Source organism: Aquarana catesbeiana, linkage group LG03 (genome assembly GCF_042186555.1).
Source record: "Aquarana catesbeiana isolate 2022-GZ linkage group LG03, ASM4218655v1, whole genome shotgun sequence".
Lineage (NCBI taxonomy): Eukaryota > Metazoa > Chordata > Amphibia > Anura > Ranidae > Aquarana > Aquarana catesbeiana.
In genome coordinates this window covers 305,117,565-305,143,496 of record NC_133326.1, presented here as the reverse complement: position 1 = coordinate 305,143,496, position 25,932 = coordinate 305,117,565, and the positions used below count along the sequence as shown (strand labels likewise).

The 25,932-nt window shown below is 42.2% G+C and overlaps 1 protein-coding gene across 2 annotated transcripts in view; it reads left to right on the top strand.

Moving 5' to 3' along the window:
- Nucleotides 1-25,932, top strand: part of TMPO (thymopoietin) — a 77,414-nt gene that overhangs the window by 38,838 nt on the left and 12,644 nt on the right. Inside the window, exons 2-8 of one of the 2 annotated variants that reach the window (XM_073620261.1) lie at nt 2,901-3,027; nt 14,697-14,840; nt 18,113-18,210; nt 24,104-24,223; nt 24,324-24,419; nt 24,570-24,680; nt 25,435-25,529. In XM_073620261.1, coding sequence (XP_073476362.1) covers nt 2,901-3,027; nt 14,697-14,840; nt 18,113-18,210; nt 24,104-24,223; nt 24,324-24,419; nt 24,570-24,680; nt 25,435-25,529 — 791 coding nt within the window. The remainder of the gene's footprint in view (nt 1-2,900; nt 3,028-14,696; nt 14,841-18,112; nt 18,211-24,103; nt 24,224-24,323; nt 24,420-24,569; nt 24,681-25,434; nt 25,530-25,932) is intronic. The other variant, XM_073620262.1, reaches the window with a different exon arrangement.

Below are 25,932 nucleotides of genomic sequence, written 5' to 3'. Positions count from 1 at the left end.
ATGATAGGTTACAGCTTTATAAATACAAAGCATTTTAATATAAATGCATATTTAATATAAAAATTGAATGCATGTAATTACCGTATATACTTGTGTATAAGCGGAGTTTTCCAGCACTTTTTCAGTATAAAAAAAAAAAAAAAAAAAAAAAAAAAGCCCCCCTGGCCTATACTCAAGTGAGGATCCCACTTACCCGTTCTCCGGTGCAGTGCAGGTGTTCTCCAGTCTCTCCCGCTCATCTGCAGGCGCCTGCAGCCTCTGTGGGTGGTCTGATGACTGCTGATATCACCGCTCTTCTCTTCTGCAAGCCGGCAGCCTCTGTGTTGTCCGTGCTGTACTGGGCAAGAACCTTCCCGCTTCTGTGTGCTGGTACCTGGGGCGCACTGCATCCTTGTCAGATGAATGTCAGATGTGGCCGCTCTGCTCCAGGGCTGTGACCAATGAAGTAGCTTTTGCAGTCTTACCCGTGCTTGGTCATAATATACGCGCTGCGTTGTGTACGCACTGTTACTGCATGTGTTGCGTTAGCACTTCCCATACATATGCGGTAACGCAGCGCATGCAGTAACACAGTGCGTGCACAATGCAGCATGTATATTATGAGCCCTAACACAGGCTGCTCTATGCAAACAGTCATGTCATCACATTCTGGAATATCATCAGCCTGCGTTAGGCCTCAAACTATACAAGCTGCGTTGTGTACATGCCATAAGGCAGTGTATTTGGTACTTTTAACGCTATTGTTGTTACCATATTGTTTTTGTTGACCCTCTTTTCCACTTACAGAGCTAGTTTACCTTTTTTCTTTGAAATATTCAAAAACATTTCACCTACTGATGCCTCAGTGCCGGTTCACACTAGACGCGGCACGACTTGCAGGTCGCCTCACCGAGGCGACCTGCACACGACTGCCGGGGCGACTTGCAAGACGACTTCTGTATAGAAGTCTATGCAAGTCGCCCCCAAAGTAGTACAGGAACCTTTCTTCTAAGTTTTTTACCACAAAAAACTGAGAAAAAAAAAAACGTGTTCACTCAAGTATAACCATAGTGAGGGAAATGCAGCAGCTACTGGTAAAATTTCAAAAGTAAAAAAAAAATAGATACCAATAAAATTACATTAAGGCTCGGTTCACACGGGGGCGACTTGTCAGGCGGCTAGGTCGCCTGACAAGTCGCCCCCGTGTGAACCGAGCCTTAATGTAATTTTATTGGTATCTATTTTTTTTTTACTTTTGAAATTTTACCAGTAGCTGCTGCATTTCCCTCCCTAGGCTTATACTTGAGTGAACACGTTTTTTTTTTTTCTCAGTTTTTTGTGGTAAAATTAGGTGCCTCGGCTTGTATTCGGGTCGGCTTATACTCGAGTATATACGGTAATAAATGTAATGCGTTTAATATAAATGCTAAGCAGTGCCGCTTGTCGGGGACCACCAGTGTAAAGCCAGGATTAATATCAGAAATCGCTTGTATGACACAGCAGTGCTCTCCCACTGTGTCAGGTATTGTTATATGAGAACACCGATCGCTGATGCCCCGCCGTCATGATTGACAGCGCACTGTTCCTATAATGACGGGGGGGCAGGACATCAGTGTTCTCATATAACAATACCTGACACAGTGGGGGATCCCCGCTGTGTCATACAAGTAACTAGTAACCCCCAGGGAGAGCGATCCTCCCAGGGGGTTTACTGGTGCGAAGAGGAGCCACGAGCGCCGCTGGGGGACCCCAGAAGACAGAGTTCAGGGCCACACTGTGCAAAACGAACTGCACAGTGGAGGTAAGTATGATAGTTTTTTTTTTTTTATTATTTAAAAAAGGGGGATTACAAGCCCTTTTTAAGTGCTTTACTTGGGCATACTGAGTTTTACAAAATGCAGGACCTGGTTAAACCTGCTTGTTAAATAAAAATGTATCATCTATGGGCTGCTTAAATTAGAACTGTAGGCAAAACGTTTTATTTTGGATAGAGTAAATGAGGGTTATAACTCCTAATTTATATATATATATATATATATATATATATATATATATATATATATATATATATATATATATATATATAAAATTAAAATCTCTGTGTCCTATTGGTAGTTTTTGTCCTTCACTTTCTGTCCCATAGCCAAACAGGAAGTGAGAAGAAATCCCTGAAAACTAAAGGAATTCCTTGGGGACCCCCAGGTCACAAGGACTAGTGTCCCCATTGGATGATTTCCCCTCTATTACTTTTCTGGGGTCAACCCAAAATTTGTGATTTTTACTTTCACTTGCAATGATAATAGTAAACAAGACAAAGAGTGGGCAAATCTCCCTTATGGGGGCAAAGACAGCAATAAGAACTAACAGGTATTCTAATTCCTCTCTGAAAAAAAGTTTTTTTTGTCTTTAGTTATACTTTAAGACAGCCGCTTCCTTGGTTGTAAACAATAGGAGGGTGTAGTTCAGTTTTCGAGCCAACATGTAAATGTCAAATGTGTTATCAGTATTGCAAATGTGTACAGTGTGAACTACAGCTTTGGACTGCTTCTTTCAATCATTTTGATCAAACTGTATTCTTTTGAGCGGAAAAAAAATAAATGGTCCAAACAATGTGTTGCAATGTTTAAAAATTAGTTTGGGTTCATTAGTTGACTATTTCAGCCGCTGAAATGCTCGTTTTACTGTGTGTTCCCTTTTACAAACTACATAGACTAAAATATCCTATAGTGCAGATATTTGATATGAATAGTTCAAATACACATAAAGCAGCTAAGTCCACCTGCTCTTGAAGCCAAGTAGATTGTCTTGAACTGGGGGACTTGTCTACAAAATGCAGAAGAAATTTAGTGTGTGTCTGTGTTTTTTGTTTTTTTTTGTTTTTTTTTTGTTTTTTTAACGTAATGTCATATGTTTTCTTAAAGAAAGCAACAAAGAAAACGGATAAGCCTAGCGTAGAAGAGAAACCCGAACAAGATGTAACAGAACTCACTAATGAGGCTCTGAAAGAGGAACTGTTGAAATATGGAATAACGCACGGTCCTATTTTGGGTATGGTTTACCAGTTTCATTTGACATTTTCTGTGGTAGCTTTCCTTTTTGTTTAAAAATATTTAATGTAATGTTTTAAGTTGTTTATGGAATTCTGCCATTGAGTTACTAAAATCGTTCCTCTTTATGACTTGTATTTATTTTTATTAAAGCTGATGTTTAGCCATTAAAAAAACATTCTTTATAGCTTTAGTGAACTGTAATGAAGTATGTCCCATGTTGTGCAGGCAGCTGGATCTTATAGAAATAATCACTACAGGGATTCCTCACCCTCATCTTGCTTCTGAGCTTGCAGCACTGCAGCGGTTAATGTTAATTTTGATGTCAAATTTCAATTTAGATTGTCAGTCTTTTGACTAAAATGCCATTTTAGTCCTCTGAATTGTTTGTTTTAGTTGACTAAAATCTCCAGTACATTTTAGTCGACTAAAATGTAAATTGTGATGCATTATTTAAGCATTTTTATAGAATTTCCAAACTCATTGTGTACTGGAGTAAAAATCAAATAAACTTTATTTATGGTATTTAAAGTATAACTAAAGGCAAAACTTTTTCCTAGTTTTGGATAGAATGCACTTGTCAGGTATTATTATTGTCCATGCCCCTGTTTCGTCCAATAAGGCGACCTTTCAGAATTTGTAACGGAAGTGACGTTCCATTGCCGCCATCCTGCTACACCCCGCACTCCTCCACAGTAAGGCTACACTGAGAAAGGGCAAGTGGACATCTTATTACACCCACTGGAGTTTTGCATTTCACACTTATTTTTAACAGTGAACAGAGCTTATAAGGTGAAGTACGGGATTTAGAAATCCGATGGACTGTTTAGATGTTGAATTTTAAAAGCAGCGGCAAACTTGCTGATCTCACAGGTTTTCTAATCTGACAGAACACTGCTGCTTTTATAATTCAACATGTAAATAGTCCGACGCATTTTTAAACAGTGTATTTCAGCATATAAGCTCCGTTTACTGTTATAAATAAGTGTGAAATGCAAAACTCCGGTGGGTGTAACCAAGATGTCCGCTTACCCTTTCTCAGTGTAGCCTTGCTGTGGAGGAGTGCGGGGTGTAGCAAGATGGCGGCGATGGAACGTCACTTCTGTTGCATATTCTGACGGGTCGCCAAATCTGATGAAACACCCCCACTAAGGAGGTTCACCTTCTCCATTTGTCCTGTATAACATTTATCATTGAAAGTAAAAGAAAATCACAAATTTTTTGTTGTCCCCAGAAAAGTAATAGAGGGGAAATCTTCCAATAAGGATACTTGTTCTGATGACCTGGGGGTCCCCAAGGAATTCCATTAATTTTCAGAGTTTTCCTCTCACTTCCTGTTTGTCTATGGGACATGAAGTGAAGGGAAATCTCCACAATGGGACATTGATGGCAAAAATAAATCTGACGGGTTATAACCCTCCCTTACTCTATCCAAAATGAAAAAAGTTTTGCCTATAGTTCTACTTTTTAAGGTTTGAACATGCACTACAGACACAGATTTAGCCACTGTGATATATAAGGTCTTTATAAATCAAGTTTTATACACAAAAATGTTGCTTTTTGTCAAATAGAAGTGCAACTTTAAAATACAAAAATAAATAAAATAAACTTGATTGGTTTGAATGCCTTTGCATATATTACCAACATTAATAAGTATAACTAAAGGCAACATTTCTGTTTTAGATAGAGGGGCTAGGGATTGGAAACTCTGTCAGTTTTTTTTTATTGCAGTCTATGTTCCCATTAGGGACATTCACTCTATTTGTCCTGATTACCATTATTGAAAGTAAAAGAAAAAATCTCAAATATTGGTTGGCCCCAGGAAAGTAATAGCGGGGAAATCTTCCAATGGGGACACTAGTTTTGGTGATCTGAGGGCCAAAAGAAATTCCCTTAATTTGCAAGGATTTCCTGTTTGGCTATGGGACAGGAAGTGGAGGTAAATCTCTCCAATGGGACAAAGATGGCAAAAGTAAACCTTACAGGGGTTATAACCCTTCCTGGCTATATCTAATATAGGGAAAAAATGTTTTGCCTAATAGTTCTACTTTAAATATTAAAGCAGAACTCCAGAATTTTCAAAAAATCCCCCATTAGTGTACACACACACACACACACACACACACACACACAACACCAAACAGTTAATACATTTTGTGAAATTTTTTACTGTTTAAGAGATGACTGATTGCATTTTCAGGAAGTCAGCTTTGTGATTCAAAAAATGCATCATCTTTTCTGGCAGGAAGGATCTTGGAACAGTGATTGCATCATATCGTCTTCTCTCTCTCTCTCTAACTGAAATCAGACTACATTTTTCCCTTATCGTCTTTCAGGACAGCACATGAGAGAGAGGCTCCACCCACTAGGAAACAGGAAACACAAACTCCACCACATTTTAAAAGGAGGCTCCTCTCCACAGCTCGTCAGTTTTTGTGTTTCCTCCGGCAAGGGAACACCTAGTAGGGGCCAGGGTCTCTTATGGTGCTATCCTGAGAGGCCAGGCTGCCTACCCCACCATACCTATTTTTTTCCTCCAAGAGAGTCCGATCCTCCCACACCGCGCCACAGGGTTGCTGGTAAGTGGGCTCCTTTTTTCTCTTTCTTTGCTCATGATGAGCTGAACCGTTCCTGGAGCCGCTCCTTAGGCGGCGGCAGCCGTTCGCGGGCCTTTTTTTTAAACCGCATGTCGGCGTTACTGGCCGCCGCCATATTGGAAGAGTACAGACTCGACCGGTCGGAAGTGAGGTATCCGACGAGGGGAAGGCACTAGGAACGGGCGCATCATTTCCGATCGGAAGTGGCGCAGAGGAAGAAGGGAGGAGCGGTCCTGGTGCCTATATTCCGGTTCCGGTCGGGCGCAACGGCGTTTTTTGACTCCGGAACCGACGTTCGTAAGAGCCACCGATCGGTGCAGCACCACTATGGATTCTGTGGCAGCTGCATGTGGGACAGGCACAGGCACCAGCAAGGCCCAGGTAAGAGGCTATAGTGAATATCCTGATTACTTTGGTGCCCCTCTCACAAATGTTTTTTCCCCCTTGGTGGCTGGGGCCTGTCTGGGCACATGGGGTTAACTGTTGTTCCTCCTGTGCACCTGTGGTGAGTCCGTTAGGAGGAAGCTTTGGCTTAATGAATGCTGGTGTTTTTTCTCTTTTGTCATTTTTTTCTGGCAGGCTAAGAGCTCTGAACCAGCCATTAAAAAGAGATGCCCCTCATGTAAAGCAAAGTTACTGGAGGGTTGGAAGAAGACTTTATGCCAAATTTGCATTGACTCCTTAGTCAAGGAAGAGGCTTCTTCTGTGTGCAGCGACATAATCGCATCAGTTAAGAAAGAGCTAGATGCTACTATACAGGCTTTTCGCTCTTCTCTTGTAACACCAGCATTAAGTCAGGCAACTACCTCAGACCCCTCTCAGGACTCACACTTAACCCCAACGGTAGAGGCTGAGGCTGGCCCGACTACCCAAAAGGGGCATTCCCCCTCATACTCTGGGGAAGAGGAGGAGGAGGAAGAGGAAGAGGCAGATGCACCTTCTAGATACAAACTGTCCTTGGAACAAGTAGACAGTCTGTTGAAGGCAATTTATGCAACATTGGGAATGGAGGAAGAAAAAAGAGAATTATCGCTGCACGATAGAATGTATGAAGGGCTTGGTGAAACAACAGGTCGCACTTTCCCTGTACATTCGGTAATCTCGGAGACCATTAAGAAAGAATGGGCTGACCCAGAGAGAAAACCCTTTTTCCCAAAAGCTCACAAGAGGCGTTTCCCATTTAATGATAATCCTGAGTCACTTTGGAATAAAGTCCCGAAGTTGGATGCAGCTTTTTCCCAAGTATCTAGATCAACGGATCTGGCATTCGAGGACATGGGTACTTTGAAGGATCCTATGGATAAGAAGGCGGACCAACAGCTTAAGAAAGCCTGGCAGTCCATTGTAGGGAATCTCAAGCCTGCTATGGCTATGACCTGTGTCTCCAGAAATATGGAGTTCTGGCTGAATCAGCTAAAAGCACATATTATAGCTGATTCACCCAAACAGGAGATTCTAGATTCCTTCCCAACCCTTATAGCAGCTGTAGCATATATCTCTGATGCCTCTGCAGATTCTATAAGAATGTCAGCTAGGTCAGGGGCCCTGACCATTGCAGCCAGGAGAGCGTTATGGTTGAAGACATGGCCTGGGGACGCAGCTTCCAAAAATAAGTTATGCGGAGTGCCATTTTTGGGAGATCAGCTTTTTGGTCCCGATCTAGAATCTATTTTGGATAGAACAGCTGATAAGAAGAAATCCTTTCCTGTTAAAAAGAAAAAGCAGCCAGTTAGGCGGTTTTTTCGACCTCAAAAAAATCAGGAAAAGAGTAACAGGCCCCAAGAAAAAAGAAGGAATTGGGCGGCGCAGAGAGGAAAAGGCAAAGGGAATGTCCTTTTCAATCCTCCTACGCAGGCCAATAAAACACAATGACTTGGTGGTGCCTGTGGGAGGAAGGCTTCAAAAATTCCTTCCTCTCTGGGCAAACATAACAAAAAACCCTTTTGTTTTGGATTTAATAGCCCAGGGTTACAGGATAGAGCTGTTGAACCTTCCTCCAGAGAGGTACTGCATAACAAATCTGCCAAAGGACACAACAAAAGCCCTAGCCATGAAGAACCTGTTAGGGGATCTGATAAAACAGGGTGTTGTGGTTCCGGTGCCTCCGGAGGAAGATTGCCAAGGGTTCTACTCCCATATCTTTCTGATAAAGAAACCATCAGGAAGCTTTCGGCTCATCCTCAATTTAAAACCGTTAAACAGGTCAGTCCAATACAAGCGATTCCGCATGGACTCCATCTTTTCGGTAAGAAATCTCTTAGTCAGAGGATGCTTTATGGCATCAATCGACTTAAGGGATGCGTACCTGCATGTACCTATAGCTGTTCAGTCCCAGAGATATCTGAGGCTGGCAGTGAATATGGGGAGGGAGGTTCTGCACCTTCAATTCAGGGCCCTCCCGTTTGGTCTATCTTCCGCCCCTCGGATATTTACCAAAATTATGGCGGAAGCCCTAGCTCCCCTCCGGCTACAAGGGATTGCGGTTATCCCTTACCTGGACGACCTCCTTTTCTTTGCCCCTTCCAGGGAAAGATTACAGGAGGATCTGATCAAGGCTCGCAGTCATCTGGAGACCTTAGGTTGGATTATAAACATCCAGAAATCAAATTTCAATCCAGCACAAAGAGTCCAATTTCTGGGGTATCTGATAGACTCAGTGGATCAAAAGATCTTTCTTCCAGAAGAGAAGAAAGTGAAGGTATTGCAGGCAGTATCCAGCCTTCAGACGAACCTGGAGGTATCAGTCAGAAGGATTATGTCAGTACTGGGAACCTTGACCTCAACCATGCCGGCCATTCAATGGGCCAGACTCCATTTCAGACCCCTTCAGAGTTTTCTCTTAAAGATCTGGGATCACAGTCCAGAAGCTTTAGACTCAAAGGTAAAGCTTCCCACCAGGGTAAAAAAGGCCCTTTGGTGGTGGAGAAATCAGGCAGTGCTGTCAAGGGGTTTACTCTGGTCCTTCCCAACAGAGAGAAGGATGACCACAGACGCCAGCAGTTGGGGATGGGGAGCACACTTGGGTCAAGACATAGCTCAGGGAGTTTGGTCCCCAGTGGAAGCAGGAAGGTCATCAAATTGGAGGGAGTTAAAGGCAGTCGCCTTAGCCTTGGTTGCCTTCTCTCCAAGCCTTCAGGGGTCCCATGTGCAGATATTGTCAGACAACGCCACCACAGTGGCATACCTGAACAAACAAGGGGGCACAAGGAGCGGGACTCTTCTATTGCTATCTTCAGAGATCCTAGGATGGGCAGAGAGTCATCTACTTTCCCTGTCAGCAGTACATCTCAAGGGCACGCTGAATGGAGTAGCAGACTTCTTGAGCAGACAAAGGATTCAGGAGGCAGAGTGGAGTTTGAATCCAGAAATATTCACTCTAATAACCCAGAAGTGGGGATGCCCGCAGGTGGATCTATTCGCATCAAGAGAAAATGCTCAGCTCCCTCAGTTCTTCTCCCTGCACCGAGACAACGGATCGATAGGGATAGATGCCCTGGCACATCCTTGGAATTTCCAGCTGGGTTATGCCTTCCCCCCTTTTCAGATGATTCCTTTAGTATTGAGGAAGATACAGAAGGAGAAGGTGTCGGTAATCTTGATCACCCCGTACTGGCCAAAAAGGGCCTGGTTTTCCTCCATTCTACTAATGTCAGTCAAACCATTCTGGCAGCTTCCCCTCAGACAGGACTTATTACTTCAAGGTCCAGTGTATCATCCGGATATAGCAAGACTAAGTCTCACAGCTTGGTATCTGAGGAACAGCTGTTAAAAAACAAGGGTTTGTCAGAGCCTCTAGTATCTACTTTACTGGCTAGTAGGAAGAAAGTGACTAGAGATATCTACGCGAAGGTTTGGAAAGTCTACAACTCCTGGTGTCGCTCGGCAAACCAAAATTCAGAAGACATTGTGTCGGTTCTGGAATTTCTGCAGACGGGGGTGGACAAAGGGCTGGCAATTAGCACTCTTAAAGTGCAAGTGGCTGCCCTAGGAGTATACCTGGATCAACCTATTTCCTCAGTTCCGTTGGTCAAGAGGTTCTTTAGGTCACTTACTAGATCCAGACCAGTTCCCAATAGACACTTTCCAAAATGGGACTTGACAGTGGTCTTACAGGTTCTCACAAAAGATCCTTTTGAACCATTACAGTCAATCTCGTTAAAGAATTTAACTCTAAAGACGATATTCTTAGTGGCAGTTACGACTGCGAGAAGAATTGGAGAACTTCATGCTCTTTCAGTTAAAGAGCCCTTTATGTCAATTTACCCAGACAGGATTGTGCTCAGAACAGATCCTGCGTTTTTACCAAAAGTGGCATCAGTCCATAATAGGTCGCAGGAAATCATCCTGCCAACTTTTTGTTCAGATCCTTCAGGAAGTAAGGAAGAATTATTTCATAAGTTAGATGTAAGAAGAACTTTATTACATTACTTAGAGAAAACAAGGGACTTCAGGTCTTCGGACTCTTTATTTGTTTTGTTTTCTGGCAACAGAAAAGGAAGGCAAGCTTCAAAGGGATCAATTGCCAGATGGTTAAGAATGGCCATTTCAGAAGCTTATGTCCAGTCGGGGTTGTCTCCTCCTCAGGGAGTACGAGCACATTCTACCAGAGCTCTAGCCACTACATGGGCAGAAAAAGCTGGTGCCACCCCATACCAAATTTGTAAGGCGGCTACGTGGTCAAGTTATCTTACGTTTGTCCGTCACTACAGATTGGATCTTCTGTCAGCTGATGATCAGGCATTTGGCAGAAAGGTCCTGCAGGCTGTTGTCCCTCCCTAGTTGGTAAGTCTCGATTATCCTCTCATGTGCTGTCCTGAAAGACGATAAGGGAAAATTCAAGTTAGACTTACCGGTAACTTGTTTTCCAAGAGTCTTTCAGGACAGCAAACTACCCGCCCTTCATGTTTATATATACATATTTATACGTATATGGAAGTGTGTGTGTATATATATATATATGCTGTGAATTAACCGTATTATGCTTATGTGTTCCAGCTTGGGCCGGAGGTACTCTACTACAACTGACGAGCTGTGGAGAGGAGCCTCCTTTTAAAATGTGGTGGAGTTTGTGTTTCCTGTTTCCTAGTGGGTGGAGCCTCTCTCTCATGTGCTGTCCTGAAAGACTCTTGGAAAACAAGTTACCGGTAAGTCTAACTTGAATTTTCCCATGAATCCTTGGGATGGGAGTGAATGTGGGAGGTACACTAGGCTTGTACATGTAAATGAACTCGCCCACTTCAACATAAATCACACCCCTCATTCTGCAGCCAGCAAGCCATACATAACACTGTATGATGGGTTAGCCTTATAAATACAAAGCATTTTAATATAAATGCAAACCAGTGCAACGTGTTGGTGTCCACCAGAGCCGAATGTCTGCCCCCACCAGTGCAGCTTGTCAGAGACCACCAGTGTAGAGCGGGGATTATTATTAGAAACCGCTTTTTGACACAGCGGGGATCTCCCATGGTGTCATGTATGGTATTTGACAACACCGAGCGCAGATGTCCCGCCTACTGGTATTATGATTGATCGGGCACTGTGCCAATACCGGAGGGAGGCAGCCATCAGTGATCGGTGTTCTGATATACTATACCTGACACAGCGGGACATGTCATAAAACTGATTTCTAATAATTATCCCCTCTCTGCACGGAGATAGCGGGGAGGGGTGCTTTGGGGACAGTGGAAGGCGGATTGCTGGCAGGGATGGCCATTTTGATTTGTGGCTTGGCAGTTGAAGCTGTAAAACCACCCCTTAATTGTTTTTTATAAAGACTTCAACCAGTCCTTAAGCTTAAAAGGGATTCTTTGTGCTGTGTTCCTCCCTCATAGTGTACACAGAAGAGCAGGTTGTGCCTTTTGTCATAGCAACCAATTGGGTGTTTTAGCTTTGAGCAGCTTACAGCTTGACAGATACCCATATTGGTCAATATGGGTTTTTGTGTAGCTCTACAGTTTTTCCAGTCTTTTTATAAGCCCGTATGAGTCATGTGATAGCCCTGATTTTTAAGGAGATAATTTTACTTGCATAGTTGAGGCTGAAAAAAGACAAGTCCATCAAGTCCAACTTGTGTGTGTGCTTTAATGTTATTACATTGTATATCCCTATATGTTGTGGTCATTTAGGTGCCTATCTAATAGTTTTTTTGAAATTATCGATGCTCCCCGTTGATACCACAGCTTGTTTAAGAGAATTTTACATCTTTACCGCTCTTACAGTAAAGAACCCTCTACGCAGTTTAAGGTTAAACCACTTCTCTTCTAATTTTAGTGAGTGTCCACGTGTCAATTCCCTTGCATGGAAATTTTTTTATCCCTATTGTGGGGGTCACCAGTACGGTATTGGTACAGTACCTTGCAAAAGTATTTAAGTATGTAACCCTGGAGGAGCTTCAGAGTTCCACAGCAGAGACTGGAGTATCTGTACATAGGACTATAATAAGCTGTACGCTCCATAGAGTTGGGCTTTATGGCAGAGTGGCCAGAAGAAAGCCATTACTTTCAGCAAAAAACACAGAAAAGGCTGTCTGGCGCAAACCCAACACATCACCCAAAGAACACCATCAGCAGTCAGGACTGGGAAACTGGTCAGAATTGAGGGAAAGATGGATGGTGCTAAATACAGGGATATTCTTGAGCAAAACCTGTACCACTCTGTGTGTGATTTTGAGACTAGGACGGAGGTTCCAGCAGGACAATGACCCCAAACTCACTGCTAAAGCAACACTTGAGTGGTTTAAGGGGAAACGTGTAAATGTGTTGGAATGGCCTAGTCAAAGGCCAGACCTCAATCCAATAGAAAATCTGTGGCCAGGCTTAAAGATTGCTGTTCCCAAGCACAAACCATCCAACTTGAAGGAGCTGGAGCAGTTTTGCAAGGAGGAATGGGCAAAAATCCCAGTAGTAAGATGTGGCAAGCTTATAGAGACTTATCCAAAGCAACTTGGAGCTATGATAGCCACAAAAGGTGGCTCGACTTTAGGGGGTCAATAGTTATGCACATAGTTATGACTTTTTCTGTTATTTTGTCCTATTTGTTTGCTTCACAATAAAAAAATCTTCAAAGTTGTGGGCATGTTCTGTAAATTAAATGAAGCAAATCCTCAAACAACCCATGTTAATTCCAGGTTGTGAGGCAACAAAACATGAGAAATACCAAGGGTGGGTGAATACTTTTGCAAGGCACTGTACATTGAAATCATATCCACTCTCAAGCGTCTCTTCTCCAGAGAGAACAAGTTCAATGCTTGCAGTCTTTCCTCATAACTGAGATCCTCCAGTCCCTTTTTATTCCCTTTTTATTAGCTTTGTTGCCCTTCTCTGGACCCTCTCCAGTTCCAGCACATCCCTCCTGAGGACTGGTGCCCAGAACTGGACGGCATACTCCAGATGCGGCCGGACCAGAGTCTTGTCTAGTGGGAGAATTACAGATTATCTCTGGAATGCATCCCTTTTTTAACCCTTTTGCCAACCAGCTGCCGTAATTTTACTGCGGCAGGTCGGCACGATCCTGCGAACCGTTGTAGCTATACATCGGCTCGCGGGATCAGGATAGCAGGCGCACGCTGCACAGCGGGGGGGCTGATGCTCGTGGCCGCCGGTCGCGATGACCGCCGGCCACGAGCGATCGCGAGAGGCAGAACAGGGAAGTGTGTGTGTTTTGTAAACATGAAAAAAGGGGAAGGAAGGATATGGAGCTGCTCTCTTATTAAGAGGTAATTTGCATCCTCTAGATACTTGAGGGGTATGTATACCATGAGTGCATATAATGCAAAAAGTGCAGAAAACAAGAAATGTAAAGGATATCCTACTGAATGCATACTGTTAGAAGCTATGTGAATTCAAACAAAAATACAATGAAAAAACAAATAGAAAAGCGCTAACTTTTCCTGTGTGAAATCCACAATCCAAAATCTGCAATTCAAAGTAACATTTCTGTGCCAAAAAAATACAACCTATATGGCTGGTATATAGTATTGCTGTGAAACCTGGGCTCAGAAACCTGCATATACCACCTTTTAAACCCTGGCGTATAAAAAAAATCCAATGATAAAGTGACAATGTATTTCTTCAAATTGTTCTGTGCTTCTTAGAAAAATGTGCCCCATAAGAAATGCACTCACCGCTATTATTCACCCCACAAGGAGGTATTTCACTTTCACAGTATGAGCCACTATACAGCCTGTGGAGTAGGAAAGCTTTTTAACTTTTGAGGAAGTTTTCCTACTCGTCAGGCTTTAAAAAAAAAAAAAAAAAAAAAAAAGTGGATATTTATTATAGCAAAAAGTACAAAATAATGCATTTTTATTTTTTTTCTTTCCAAAATTGTCGCTTTTTTTGTTTATAGCACAAAAAATAAAAAACGCATAGGCGATCAAATACCCCCAAAAGAAAGCTCTATTTGTGGGGGGGAAAAAACGTCAATTTTGTTTGGATGCTGCGCAATTGTCAGTTTAAGCGACACAAAAAAACGGCCTGGTCATTCAGCAGCCAAATCATCCGGGGCTGAAATGGATAATGCATGTCAATATTTTGTTGGCTTTGCTTGCTGCAGCTTGGCATTGCATGCCCTTGCTGAGCCTGTCATCTACTAGGACTCCCATGTCCTTTTCCATCCCAGATTCCCTCAGAGGTTCTCTCTCTAGTGAGTAGATTGCATTCATATTTTTGGCACCCAAATGCATTATTTTCAATTTTTCAACTTTTAAACCTCATTTGCCATGTAGTTGCCCACCCCATTAATTTGTTTAGATCTTCTTGCACATCCTGCATAGAAGTTATTGGCCTACATAGCTTTGTATCGTCTGCAAATTCTGAGATTGGGCTGTTTATCCCATCCTCCAGATCGTTTAAATAGGATTGTTCCCAGGACAGATCCCTGGGGGACCCCGCTTACTTGGCAAGTGTGTAGCCACTACTGTTCAAATGCAAAACAAGGTGTTATCCACTGATATTTTTTGTTTCTTTTTTGTTTAGAGTAAGGACATGTGTCTCTTTTTCAAAAAAACTGGGTATACATTGTCTTATTATACAGCTTTTTAAAAAAACAAAAATTCTCTTTTTCATTCTAGCCAATACTAGGAAGCTTTATGAAAAAAAGGTAATAAAGGCAAAGGAGCAAGTCACATCCATAACATCTGTAGCAGATACCTCAAACACAGATAGTAACAAGCAAAATGGAAACTCTGATCCTGAACAGTACAGTGACAATGAAGGTATGCTTTAGGTTCCTTATCTTAAGCAGAATGTGCTAAATTAGGCCTATCCATTTTTCTGTCCTATGCCAATCTATTTACCTAACCAGTTTTATATAGGTTTAATTTTACAACCTGTGTAGTCCATCTTCCTGTAATATGAAAAACATTTTCATATTTGCAATATCATTGCTGTAAGGGGTATATATGACTTACTGCTGCTATCTGGGAGGGTGACACATTCATTAAAGCGGAGTTCCAACCACATAGCGACAATTTTTTTAAAATTTTTTTTTGTTTTTCAATTAATATATTTACATAAGATACAATAATGACAAGAATTATGCCTAAGCATTGCGCCGCTAAAATTAATATTTTATAAGAAAAATCACCTTATAATTTTCGTTCTTGCCATCTCCCATCTTGCTTGTGGGCATGTGAAGCCCACAAGCATACTATTCCGGGATTAGGTGCTGATGAATATCCAGCATGCACCGCCCATTCTCGCGCATGCGCAGTAGGCTACACTTGCAGCGCAGGAAACGAGTCAGGTTGCCATCACAACAGGCGGCGTCTGAAGTTCCCGCCCCCGTTGTGATGGCCACGCATGCCTCGTGTACCGACACTGTAACAATGGCAACTATACACTATCTTTTAAAATGGTGTTTGGCAACGCCTTGTATCGCGTCACTTCCAGTTTTTGAATCTCGCGATCGGCGGCTATCTACACTGACTCATGGGAATTTTGACACTAAGCTCCCAGGAGACAGTGCGCCGCAGGAAATGACAGGACTAGCCACGGGTGGGAGAAGGCGGAAGTGAAATTGAACAGCTTACAATCATGGTAAGCTGACGGGAAAATGACCAATGAAGAAAATATTGCCATTTCTATATTGATTATGTTTAATAAATGGGTGGCACTCCGCTTTAATCCAGGGTTACTTGCATCCTTGGGAGTTATAGGGATTGAAGTGACTCTTGCGAGTTGGCAGTTGGGAAACTTCACTCTTGAGGACACTGCTTTCTGATCTGGGTCTCTACAAGCTGATATTGGCAGTTTTGTAATTTTTTGTTGGAGCCATCATATATGGTATTGTATGTGATGATATGCGCTTGGAACAGTGGGTTCCATTAAAGCGGAGTTCCACCCAAAATTGGAACTTCCGCTTTAAGCACTCCTTGCCCCCTTACATGCCACATTTGGCATGTCCATTTTTATAGTTGCCGGCAGTCATCGGTTGAAAAAAGACAGGCTGGGTGTACTGAAGTTGATCAATGGTACAACCAGCCTGCCCATAGACAGATTGAAATTCAGGCAGTACCTGCTGAACCAGACAAATTTCAGTCAGTCTATGGCTGGCTTAAGGGGTCAGATCTCTGTTATCTGAGGGCTATATTTTCTTCAAATCTCAGAGGAAATAAACCACTCTTGTGAGATTTATGTGGGGCTAAAGTACCCCCAGTTAACTGGAGTTTTTTACCTCAAGGCAGATTTAGATCATTTTTTTACATAACTGTATCCCACCCACTGCCTTTAGCTGTGGTTTTTTTTTTTTTTTCCCCCACTTCATTGTCCACACGGTGATTTAACGTGGATGTAAACCCTCACATATACCCAGTAAAGTGAACAGCCACAGATGAAACAAATCCTCCTACAGAAGTTTTACATGTCTATCTGCTGTCTTCAGCTTTATATACTGTTTTTAGAATGTTCACATCTTGTTAGAATTTTCACTTCCTAATTCTGCACTGTGAGAAGTCTTTGGATTACACTGGGAGACAGCTGATTGGAGGAAAGGCACACACCCCCCTCCAGCTAGGCAGAGACTTTCAGAGTGGTCCTGTGAGTAAAGCAGCTTTCTGCTAATCTATAGCATCCTCCCAGACACAAAATTCAGGCTGGTTTTATCACGTGTTGGAGAACTTGTCAGAACGTAGCAGGAGAAAGCCACAGGACATAGTGCTTTGAAGAGAGATAAGAAAACACTTTGGATATATATGCCTAGCTCAAATTTCATGAATCTGGTTTACATCCACTTAAAAGTGCTGGGTTCACAAACACTTTATTAGAGGTAGTTGAGTAGTGGCTCGAATAAGAAAATGTTTCCTTTTTGATGTTGAAGATATACAATATATACAGGTGTGGATGTGTGTGTGTATGTGTATATATATGTGTGTGTGTGTGTGTATATATATATATATATATATATATATATATATATATATATATATATATATATATATATATATATATATATATATATATATATATATATATATATATATATATATATATATACAATCACACGTTCACTTTTTTTTTATCCACTTTCGGGATTCGTTTTGCATTGCAGTTATACGATGGCTACGTTGCTATACAGTGGGGCCAGAATGGGGTGAATGAAAGTAGCCACCCTCTCTTGCTAGCTTCCAAGATGGACTGTGGGGATTTTTAGTGTGCATAGAACGATGATTGTGACCGCAGCAAATGTGCACGGCTTCTTCCAAACAAATGGAGCTCACAAAACCATAGAAACACAGTAAGAAATAAGTTAATGAAAAACGGATTACAGGACCAATAAAGTGTTACTAAAATCACAACAGTAAAGTATGCTTGTTATACTCACTGTGGAACTTAAGGGGTTAATCCTCTGCAGTGTGAAAAAAGGCTGTTTGATTCTGTATGCACAGATCCTCGTCCGGATAAGACAGTTACTGGTGTCGGGCTGCACATGCTTAGTTTGGTGTGTATTGCTAGAGTTTTTTTTTTTCTTGGGAGAGTGCATGTGATCAGCATAAGCCCAATCAGCACTGTCTAGACAGGGTCAGGGAGTCTGGATCCTAATAGGACTGCCAGTGCAGTGTGAAAACGCCTCCTACAAGTTTTAACCAGGCACTGAGAGAAGTCACACAGCTGCTATATACTGCTGATGAGAAAAGGTGTATAGCAGTTTTATATTTACTAAAATAATTGCATTTCCATGTACTGTAGGAGACCAGATATAGTGAATGCAGGGTCCCGGGGTTTAGTAACACTAAGTGGAAGAGTGTGGATTATTTTTTGGAAGTGAAAGATATTTAGTGTTGGTTAAAAATCTAAATGTAGACCAAGCTGAAACCTGTAACTTTGAGGCTTTTTCAGGAATTCGTTTTTATAGACTCTGAGCTTCACTAGATTTCACATTAAAATTATTTGGCTTGCTTTCGTTGAAAGGTGTGAATGCAGCATTTATGCACAGCAATATCTGCAGTATAGTTCTATTCTAACTACAAAAATTATGTTTTCATTGAAGAATCTAAGATCGACCTTACTTTTGAGACAAGAGAACCAATAAGGGGCAAGTCGAAGGCTCAGGTCACATCCCGGTCCAGAAGGTTGGAGCAAAATGAGGTATGTTCACAATCCACTTGTGTGCTAGAAAACGTCTTGTTAGAAATTGGCACCATGAAAATGTAACCTTTTGTAGTATTTATAGCCGTAATTGTACATGATACATTTTGCTGCAGCCTTGTTAGGAGTTATTTCATCTCTTTAAAAAAAAAAAAAAAAAAAAAAGATTCATCAGTAGATTGGCACCTCACAAGATCCTTTACATCATTGTCTTTGATTTGGGCTCTGGTGAACTCTACACTCTGTAACTGATCATTTTTGGCAAGTTGGTGGGACATACCATTCCTTCTAGTCAATGGTGCTCTTTAAAGAGGTCGGCCCACCCCTGCAAAAATTAAAAGCCAGCAGCCACACATACTGCAGCTGCTGACTTTTAATAATGGGACACTTACCTGTCCTGGAGTCGAGCAATGTTGGGTGGTGGCACCGCCGCCATTGCCAGTAAGGGAACCGTGCAGTTGCAGTATTACGGCTTCATGCCGGGTCCCTACTGCCCATGCACGAGGCACCGCTGCACTCTCCTACTGTCCTGGTGGGGGGAGGAGGGAGCCACTGACGTAATTTGCCGTGGCCCGGACTCCCAGAAGTGGGGATAGGATACCTGACCTATTCAACCCCCCCCCCCACTCCAAAAGGTGCCAAATGTGGCACCGGAGGAGGGGAGGAGAAAAATGAGCGGAAGTTCCACTTTTGGTGGATCTCCGCTTTAAAGTGGAATTAAATGCTCTTATCCTTTTCAGCCAAGGGAGCTGCTATCTTGGCCTCTGTTGGTTTGATCTGCAACTGCTATGATGCTGATCAGTTGTGACTCCAGCCATTTGCTGGTTTGACAGTTTGGTTGACAACACAAGAAAATGTCACCATTGGCATTCTAGGCATGCCAGAATGTAACTTATATATATTTTTTTTTAACTTCTTGCCGACCCCCCCACGTACATTTACTGTGGGGCGGCTCCTCCTGTGCGCAGAATTGTGTACAGGTTTGCAATTCTGCACTTCCGGGTCTGGGGCATGCACACGCACTGCCATTGTGATTGGAAATTGTTCCCAAGAGGCAGACCGACGCTCTGTGACAAGGGAAGATGGAGATTTCTACGAAGCAGGAACATGGATCTCTGTATTCCCACAGTTAAAGCACCCCCACGCAGATGGCAAGCACGGCCTAGGGACACATTTAACCCTTGCCCCTGATGAACCCTTCCCTGCCAGTGTCATTAGCACAGTGATGGTGCATATTTTTTAGCACTGATCACTTAATTGGTGTCCGATTTGTCCACTGCAATGTTGCAGTCCCACTATAATTTACTGATCGCTGCCATTACTAGTAAAAAAAAAAATAAGTCAATAAAAATATCCCATAATTTGTAGACTCTCTAACTTTTGCAAGAAAGTTCTATTTGTGGGGAAAAAGACATCAATTTTATTTGCGTTGCATGACTGCAATTGTCAGTTAAAATAATGCAGTGCCGTATCGCAAAAAAAATGGCCTGGTCATGAAGGGGGGGGTAAACCCTGCCGGAGCTGAAGTGGTTAAACAGATGGGTTTAATTCACCTTTTCAGAAAACAGCCTATGCTATCACGGTGCCCAAAGTATATATTATAAATCTGTGCAGCTTTATAAAATGATCATTATTTTTATTGTTTTTACCTGTGGGATGTTTTGGGTCCTCCCAGGAGCCCAGCTAAAAAAAAAATGCCTAGTTAGCAACCCCGATGTCCTGACTTGTTGCTAGAACATGAAAACAGTTGAATGCTCGCTCAGCATTGCAGGATTCAAAACCGTTTCATATCCTAGCAACAAGTATACATGCTGCAACCTTTCTCATTTTCAGTTGGAAGTCTGCCTGTCGGGCTTTCACACTGCTGACCAGCTTTCCATTGAAATTAATAGAATGAGTTCAGACATCCAGTAGAGCTTGAGGGAGGTTTGCAAATTTCAGTCAGACTGCTGAGCTGTTCATAACAGAGCAGTTCTACTGATAGTGTTTTAAATGAGAATATAATAATAACATTGAGTGTCAAATGGATAGAAAAGGATTAGTAAACTACTTTCTTTCACTAATTTTCTCAGTGTGGGATGAGGAAAGACTGCTGCTCTGTCCAGCTGACTAAAGTTGCTCAAACACCACATGCAAAATGGCTCAAATGGGAAATCGGGATGCTATATGCCATGGCACTGTTTTTTCCTATACTTTCAGTTTAATACAGTGGTGCAAAACAGATGGCCTTTGTACTCGTAGTGTAACAAAAATGTAAATTGGACTTTAAAGGTCCAGATATGACTTTATTCCATTAATAGCCTGAGGGACAGTCCAGAAAGTATTTCACATGTTTTGGAGGTCCAAAAATGACCTGCTTGTCAGGGCTTGTTTTGAAAATAATATGAATGAACTAGAAGTGACCTGGGTCCGTTTTATTTCTTGTGGTAAAATCACAGGTTTTGTCAGCAGCTGTCAGCCTTTTAAATGGATTGGATCATTTTTTTTCGTTTGTTTGTTTTTTGTGTGAAGTTGCACTACAAGCTAAGGAAATTGTTCAGATCCTCTGGGGCAGGGGTCTCAGACTGGCGGCCCTCCGGCTGTTGCGAAACTACAAGTCCCATGAGGCATTGGAAGGCTGACGGTTACAAGCATGACTCCCTCAGGCAGAGGTATGATGGGACTTGTAGTTCCGCAACAGCTGGAGGGCCACCAGTTTGAGACCCCTACACTGGGGTAAAGAACCAGATTACTTATATCAACATTAGTACTTTAAGATGGCTATTCCAATAAGATAACATTTTACCTACTACTATATTAATGTTTCTCATTACTTCTCCAGTTTTCGGCTACTGTACAAGCTGAAATATTAACATTTTATGTGCTAACAGATGCATGTTTGTGCTGCCAGGTTCTGTGTGCTCTGGGTGGAAGTGAATTCTCTTATACAAATTGTTGCATGAACTTCACACTTAAGCAGTTAATTTAAATATAACTGTATTGGTCACACAGGTTTATACAGCTGACATAGTAATCAAAATAGAGCTGACTTAAAGAAGAAGTCCAGCCTGAGCTTGTTTGGCTGGGCTTTTCCTAAGGGTCACAGGAGTGCAGTTAGTTTTGCACTCCTGTGACACGTTTTCAGCGGAGAGCGATCTGGAGTCCGCTGTCCGCTAACGTCACCAAGATCAGTCAAGGCAGCGCGTCATCACGACTTCCCAAGTCTGGATCTGCCAGCTGCCTTGATTGATGGCCGTCTCAGCGAGCCGCTGAGACGGCCACTCCCCGCCCCTCCACAGTTCAGCGCTCCAATGAGCATGGAGAAGCAGAAACAGTCAGCAGCTTTCCTCTCGGATCTGTGAAAACCGAGCCATCGGCGATGTTCATGGCTCGGTTCTCAGCACAGAGATGACAGGGACAGATGCAGCATCGGCCTGATGCTGCTTCCACCTTGGTAAGTATGAATCAAAAACTTTTCTCTTTTAAAGCAGAATGTAGTAGAAGGTGCAGCCCCTTCATAGCAGGGGAGATAGAATGCCAAAAAAAACTTTTTACACGCACAATCTGTCTTGCAAGCTATTATTAAAGCGGAGTTCCACACAGAAATGGAACTTCCGCTTTTCGGAACCCTCCCCCCCTCCGGTGTCACATTTGGCACCTTTCAGGTGGGAGGGGGGTGCAGATACCTGTCTAAGACAGGTATTTGCACCCACTTCCGGCATAGACTCCCATGGGAGTCTACGCCACTTCCCGTCCCTCCGCGCTGTCTCCTGGGAATCACACAGCTCCTAGGAGAAGGCGGGGACCACTAGGGATGCGCAGCGCGACTCGCGCATGCGCAGTAGGGAACCGGGAAGTGAAGCCGCAACGCTTCACTTCCTGATTCCCTCACCTAGGATGGCGGCGGCAGCTGCCGAGAACCGAGCGGGTTCTCGGCGTCCCCTGCTGACATCGCTGGACCTGGGACAGGTAAGTGGCCATGTATTAAAAGTCAGCAGCTGCAGTATTTGTAGCTGCTGGCTTTTAATATTTTTTTTTTTTTTTTATTTTTTTTTGGTGGTGTGGGTGGACCCCCGCTTTAATAGTGCAACTACTGGATTTAAAAAAAAAAAAAATCCTTGTAGCATATATTCTATTTTGTAATATAGATCCCCCTACCCTTTCCCCATTTTTATTACTTCAGGGAAGATTGCCCTGACCTGAGACTAGCATTGGTTGTTGAAACTAGTCTAGATACCAGTGAATTTGTAACAGATCATTCTAAAACCATAGTACTAATGGTTTTCTAATAGACTAATATTCTGATTGTCTAATCTTAAAGAGCTGCACCTTAAAAAAAAAAATATTAAAAGCCAGTAGCTACAAATACTGCAGCTGCTTACTTTTAATAAATGGACCCTTACTGTCCCAGGGTCCAGCGATGTCGGAAGCCGATCAATAGCTCGGTTCTCGGCTGCCCCCCGCCACCATCCTCGGTCAGGGAATCGGGAAGTGAAGCGCTGCGGCTTCACTGCCCGGTTCCCTACTGCGCATGCGCAAGTCGCACTGCGCCTCTGCACTGGTCCCCGTTGTGTTCTGGGAAACACACCGTTCCCAGCATACAATGGGGGGGGGGGTGGCATCTGTGGATATTCTGTGGCTGTCTAAGCCCGGAAGTGGCTGCAGATGCCTGTATTTGACAGGTATCTGCACCCCCCCTCCCCCCTGAAAGGTGCCAATTGTGGCATCGGAGGGGGGGGGAGGAATCCGATGAGCGGAAGTTCCACTTTAGGGTGGAACTCCGCTTTAAAGCCTAAGTCCAGTATTTCTGTCACCAAGCTGGCCCAAACCAACTATTTCCTTTTTTATGAAGTGTTTTTTTTTTTTTTTTTTTGAGCACTGTATCATACTGAGGGGTGTGTGGGTTTTTTTTTTTTTGTTTTTGTTTTTTTTTGCCATCTATAGGAAGCTTTGTATTTTTATCAGTGACTGCAAGGCTTCTTCTGGTTGAGGTGGAGATCGTGATGTCATCCACTTGCCTCTCCACCTCAGCTAATCAATGGAAGCCTTGTATTCATTGATAAAAATACAAGGCTTCCTCTGGCTGAGATGTGCATGGCCCGACTCTGCATGCTGCTACGTGTGTGATACAGCGCTCACAGCCACTGAATAACTTGGTAAAGGAAATGGTTTGTTTGAGCCACCTTGGCCCCACACTATATAAAGTGCCATAAAACCTGAACTTTAAATGATGTCTAGTTTTAAAAATGCCAAACTATCCATAGTCATTAGCATGTGTGTTTTTTGTCCTTCCCTTTTTTTTTTTTTTTTTTTCTAGGATGGTGTAGCAAGAAAGCCATTTACTTGGCAAGTAAAACTGCTGCATACCTCCCAAGGGCACAACCTGTGTAGTCACATTCAGTGCAGGCAAGTTTGTGCCTATTGGCAGCTAGTCAGGTTGTGTGCTACATGAATTCTTGAAATAATTTAATGGATTGTAGTTATGTACAAATACCCGTTTCCCGCAATTTATTTGTCAGCTTTGTTGTCTTGCATTCAGACAGCGGACGATACTGAAGTGGTATTAAATGTTAAAAGAGAAACCAGGCTCCCTCCAGAGGATTTTGTTACTGAGATTGAGGAATTCTCCGCCATTATATGCGTAAAAAATAAATAAATAATTTAAATCTTTTAAGCGTCACACTGGAAGTGGTATTTGGCTTTCATTATAACCAAGGGGTTGCTATGTTTTCACACCTTGCTTGCCTGCTTTTAAAGCTGTCCTAGTTTCACTGACTTGCTGTTTCTGGTTTATTTTCTACACATACTAATGTGTCCTGTCCTCAGTCACTCTTTGTATATGTAACAAGTGTGTGGTTATGGGTAATTTGCACAGGAAAGCATCTCATTTCACATATATTTGACACTTAAATAGAGCATTTCTGGAGATGGAAATTCTGAACCCGAGAAGACAGTGGAGCCTGAAAAGGTTGGACGTGTACAGGCTATTTCTAGAGAGTCCTCAAGAGTAGTACGAAGAACACCAAGGAAAAGGGTGATGGCAGAGTTATTTTATTTCCATGCCTTTGGGAAGGGTAATAGTTATTCCCAGTAATGTTTTTTTATTTATTTTTACCTTTTTTCCCAAATAATAGGTGGTAGCTGCAGAACCACTGCCAGATGATGATGCAGATGTCTCAGAGACCCCTCCAGTAACAGAAACTATATTGCCTTCAAGCAACCAGGCTCCAGTAAATATACATATACATTTAAGTTTTGTCTTTTTAAATAGATTTAAAATACCCTATGAGGTTTTCATGCTAGTTAAAATGGACACATAATCCTATGTTGCCTATTTTTATAGGCTAATGCAGTATATTTTTTATTTTGAATCTCATCAGGTTGATAATCAGGTGACTGAGACTTTCAAGCACACAAATGCTTTGCGATCATTCAGTGAGTTATCAGAGTTGTCAAGGAGGACTCCAAAGAAACAGCTGATCAGTGAAAAAGTAAATATTACTAAGTGATGGGTAATTTGCCTGCTACAAACATTTACCGGACCAGATCTTGTGCACGTTTCTTATTTTTACAGATCTTGTGTAATATTTCCACAGTTTAAGGTATTTCCTAACCTTCACAGCAGTTCTATAAGATCAGAAAATGTGATCTTGTTATCTTTTTAGCACAAATAGTAGATACGGTATTTCCTTCAGAGCACTGGTTGCTATTATGAAATGCCTATGAAGACCATGTGTATATATTTTTTTTTAATTTATTACATTAACATTTTGGTTTTATTGTGCTATTTGCAGCATTTGAATTTGCTACAGCAAACGGATGCAGAATCCCTTGTTAATAAGGTCAATGGCATTAATAATATTGGTCGTGCAGATTCCTGTGATCTTCTAAACACAGCCCTGATAGAGGTGATGTTGATACTTTTAGCGTCTTTGTTTTCACACGGAACCTTGCCATACAAATAAACGATTATTATTCATTTTGAAGGACGCTGGCGACTTTGGTCAACAACTTGAGACTCCAAAAAAGACCAAACAGTTGAAAATAACAAAGTTTGTAACGCCCAAAAGACAGGGAAGATATTTCATTTAGAGCACTGGGTGATCAGTTGTAATGCTTTTCTTCAGTCACGTTCTTATTTGGGTTTATTGGTGATTTCTAGACTTTTTTTTTTTTTTTTTTTTATGTGTGTTTTCTTTGTGTAAAATGCTTGTGTTTTTTTTTTTTTTTTTTTTTTCTTTCTAGATTGTAGAAAAGACATTTACTGAAGAAAAAAGAGAAGACAGGAATGTTCTGAAGGAGATGTTCCCCTATGAAACTTTAACTCCCACGGGAATAAGGTTTTTATGTTTCTTATCTTTTTAACTCTGCTGTCTTGGCATTTTTGCACCCTGTGAATGGAGTTATCTGGGAAGTATTGCACCCTACTAAATCTTAGTGCTGTGTACAGCCCTGGCCAAACACAAATAATTTTTTCACAAAGTCTTTCTGCCTCCGTTTTTATTATGGCAATTTGCATATACTCCAGAATGTTATGAAGAGTGTTCATATGAATTGCAAAGTCCCTCTTTGCCATGAAAATTAACTTCATCCCCAAAAAAAACCTTTCCACTGCATTTCAGCCCTGCCACAAAAGGACCAGCGGACATGTCAGTGATTTTCCCCCGTTAACACGGGTATCAGTGTTGACGACAAGGCAGGCAATCACTCTGTAATGGTGATTGAGTTAGAATAACAAACTGG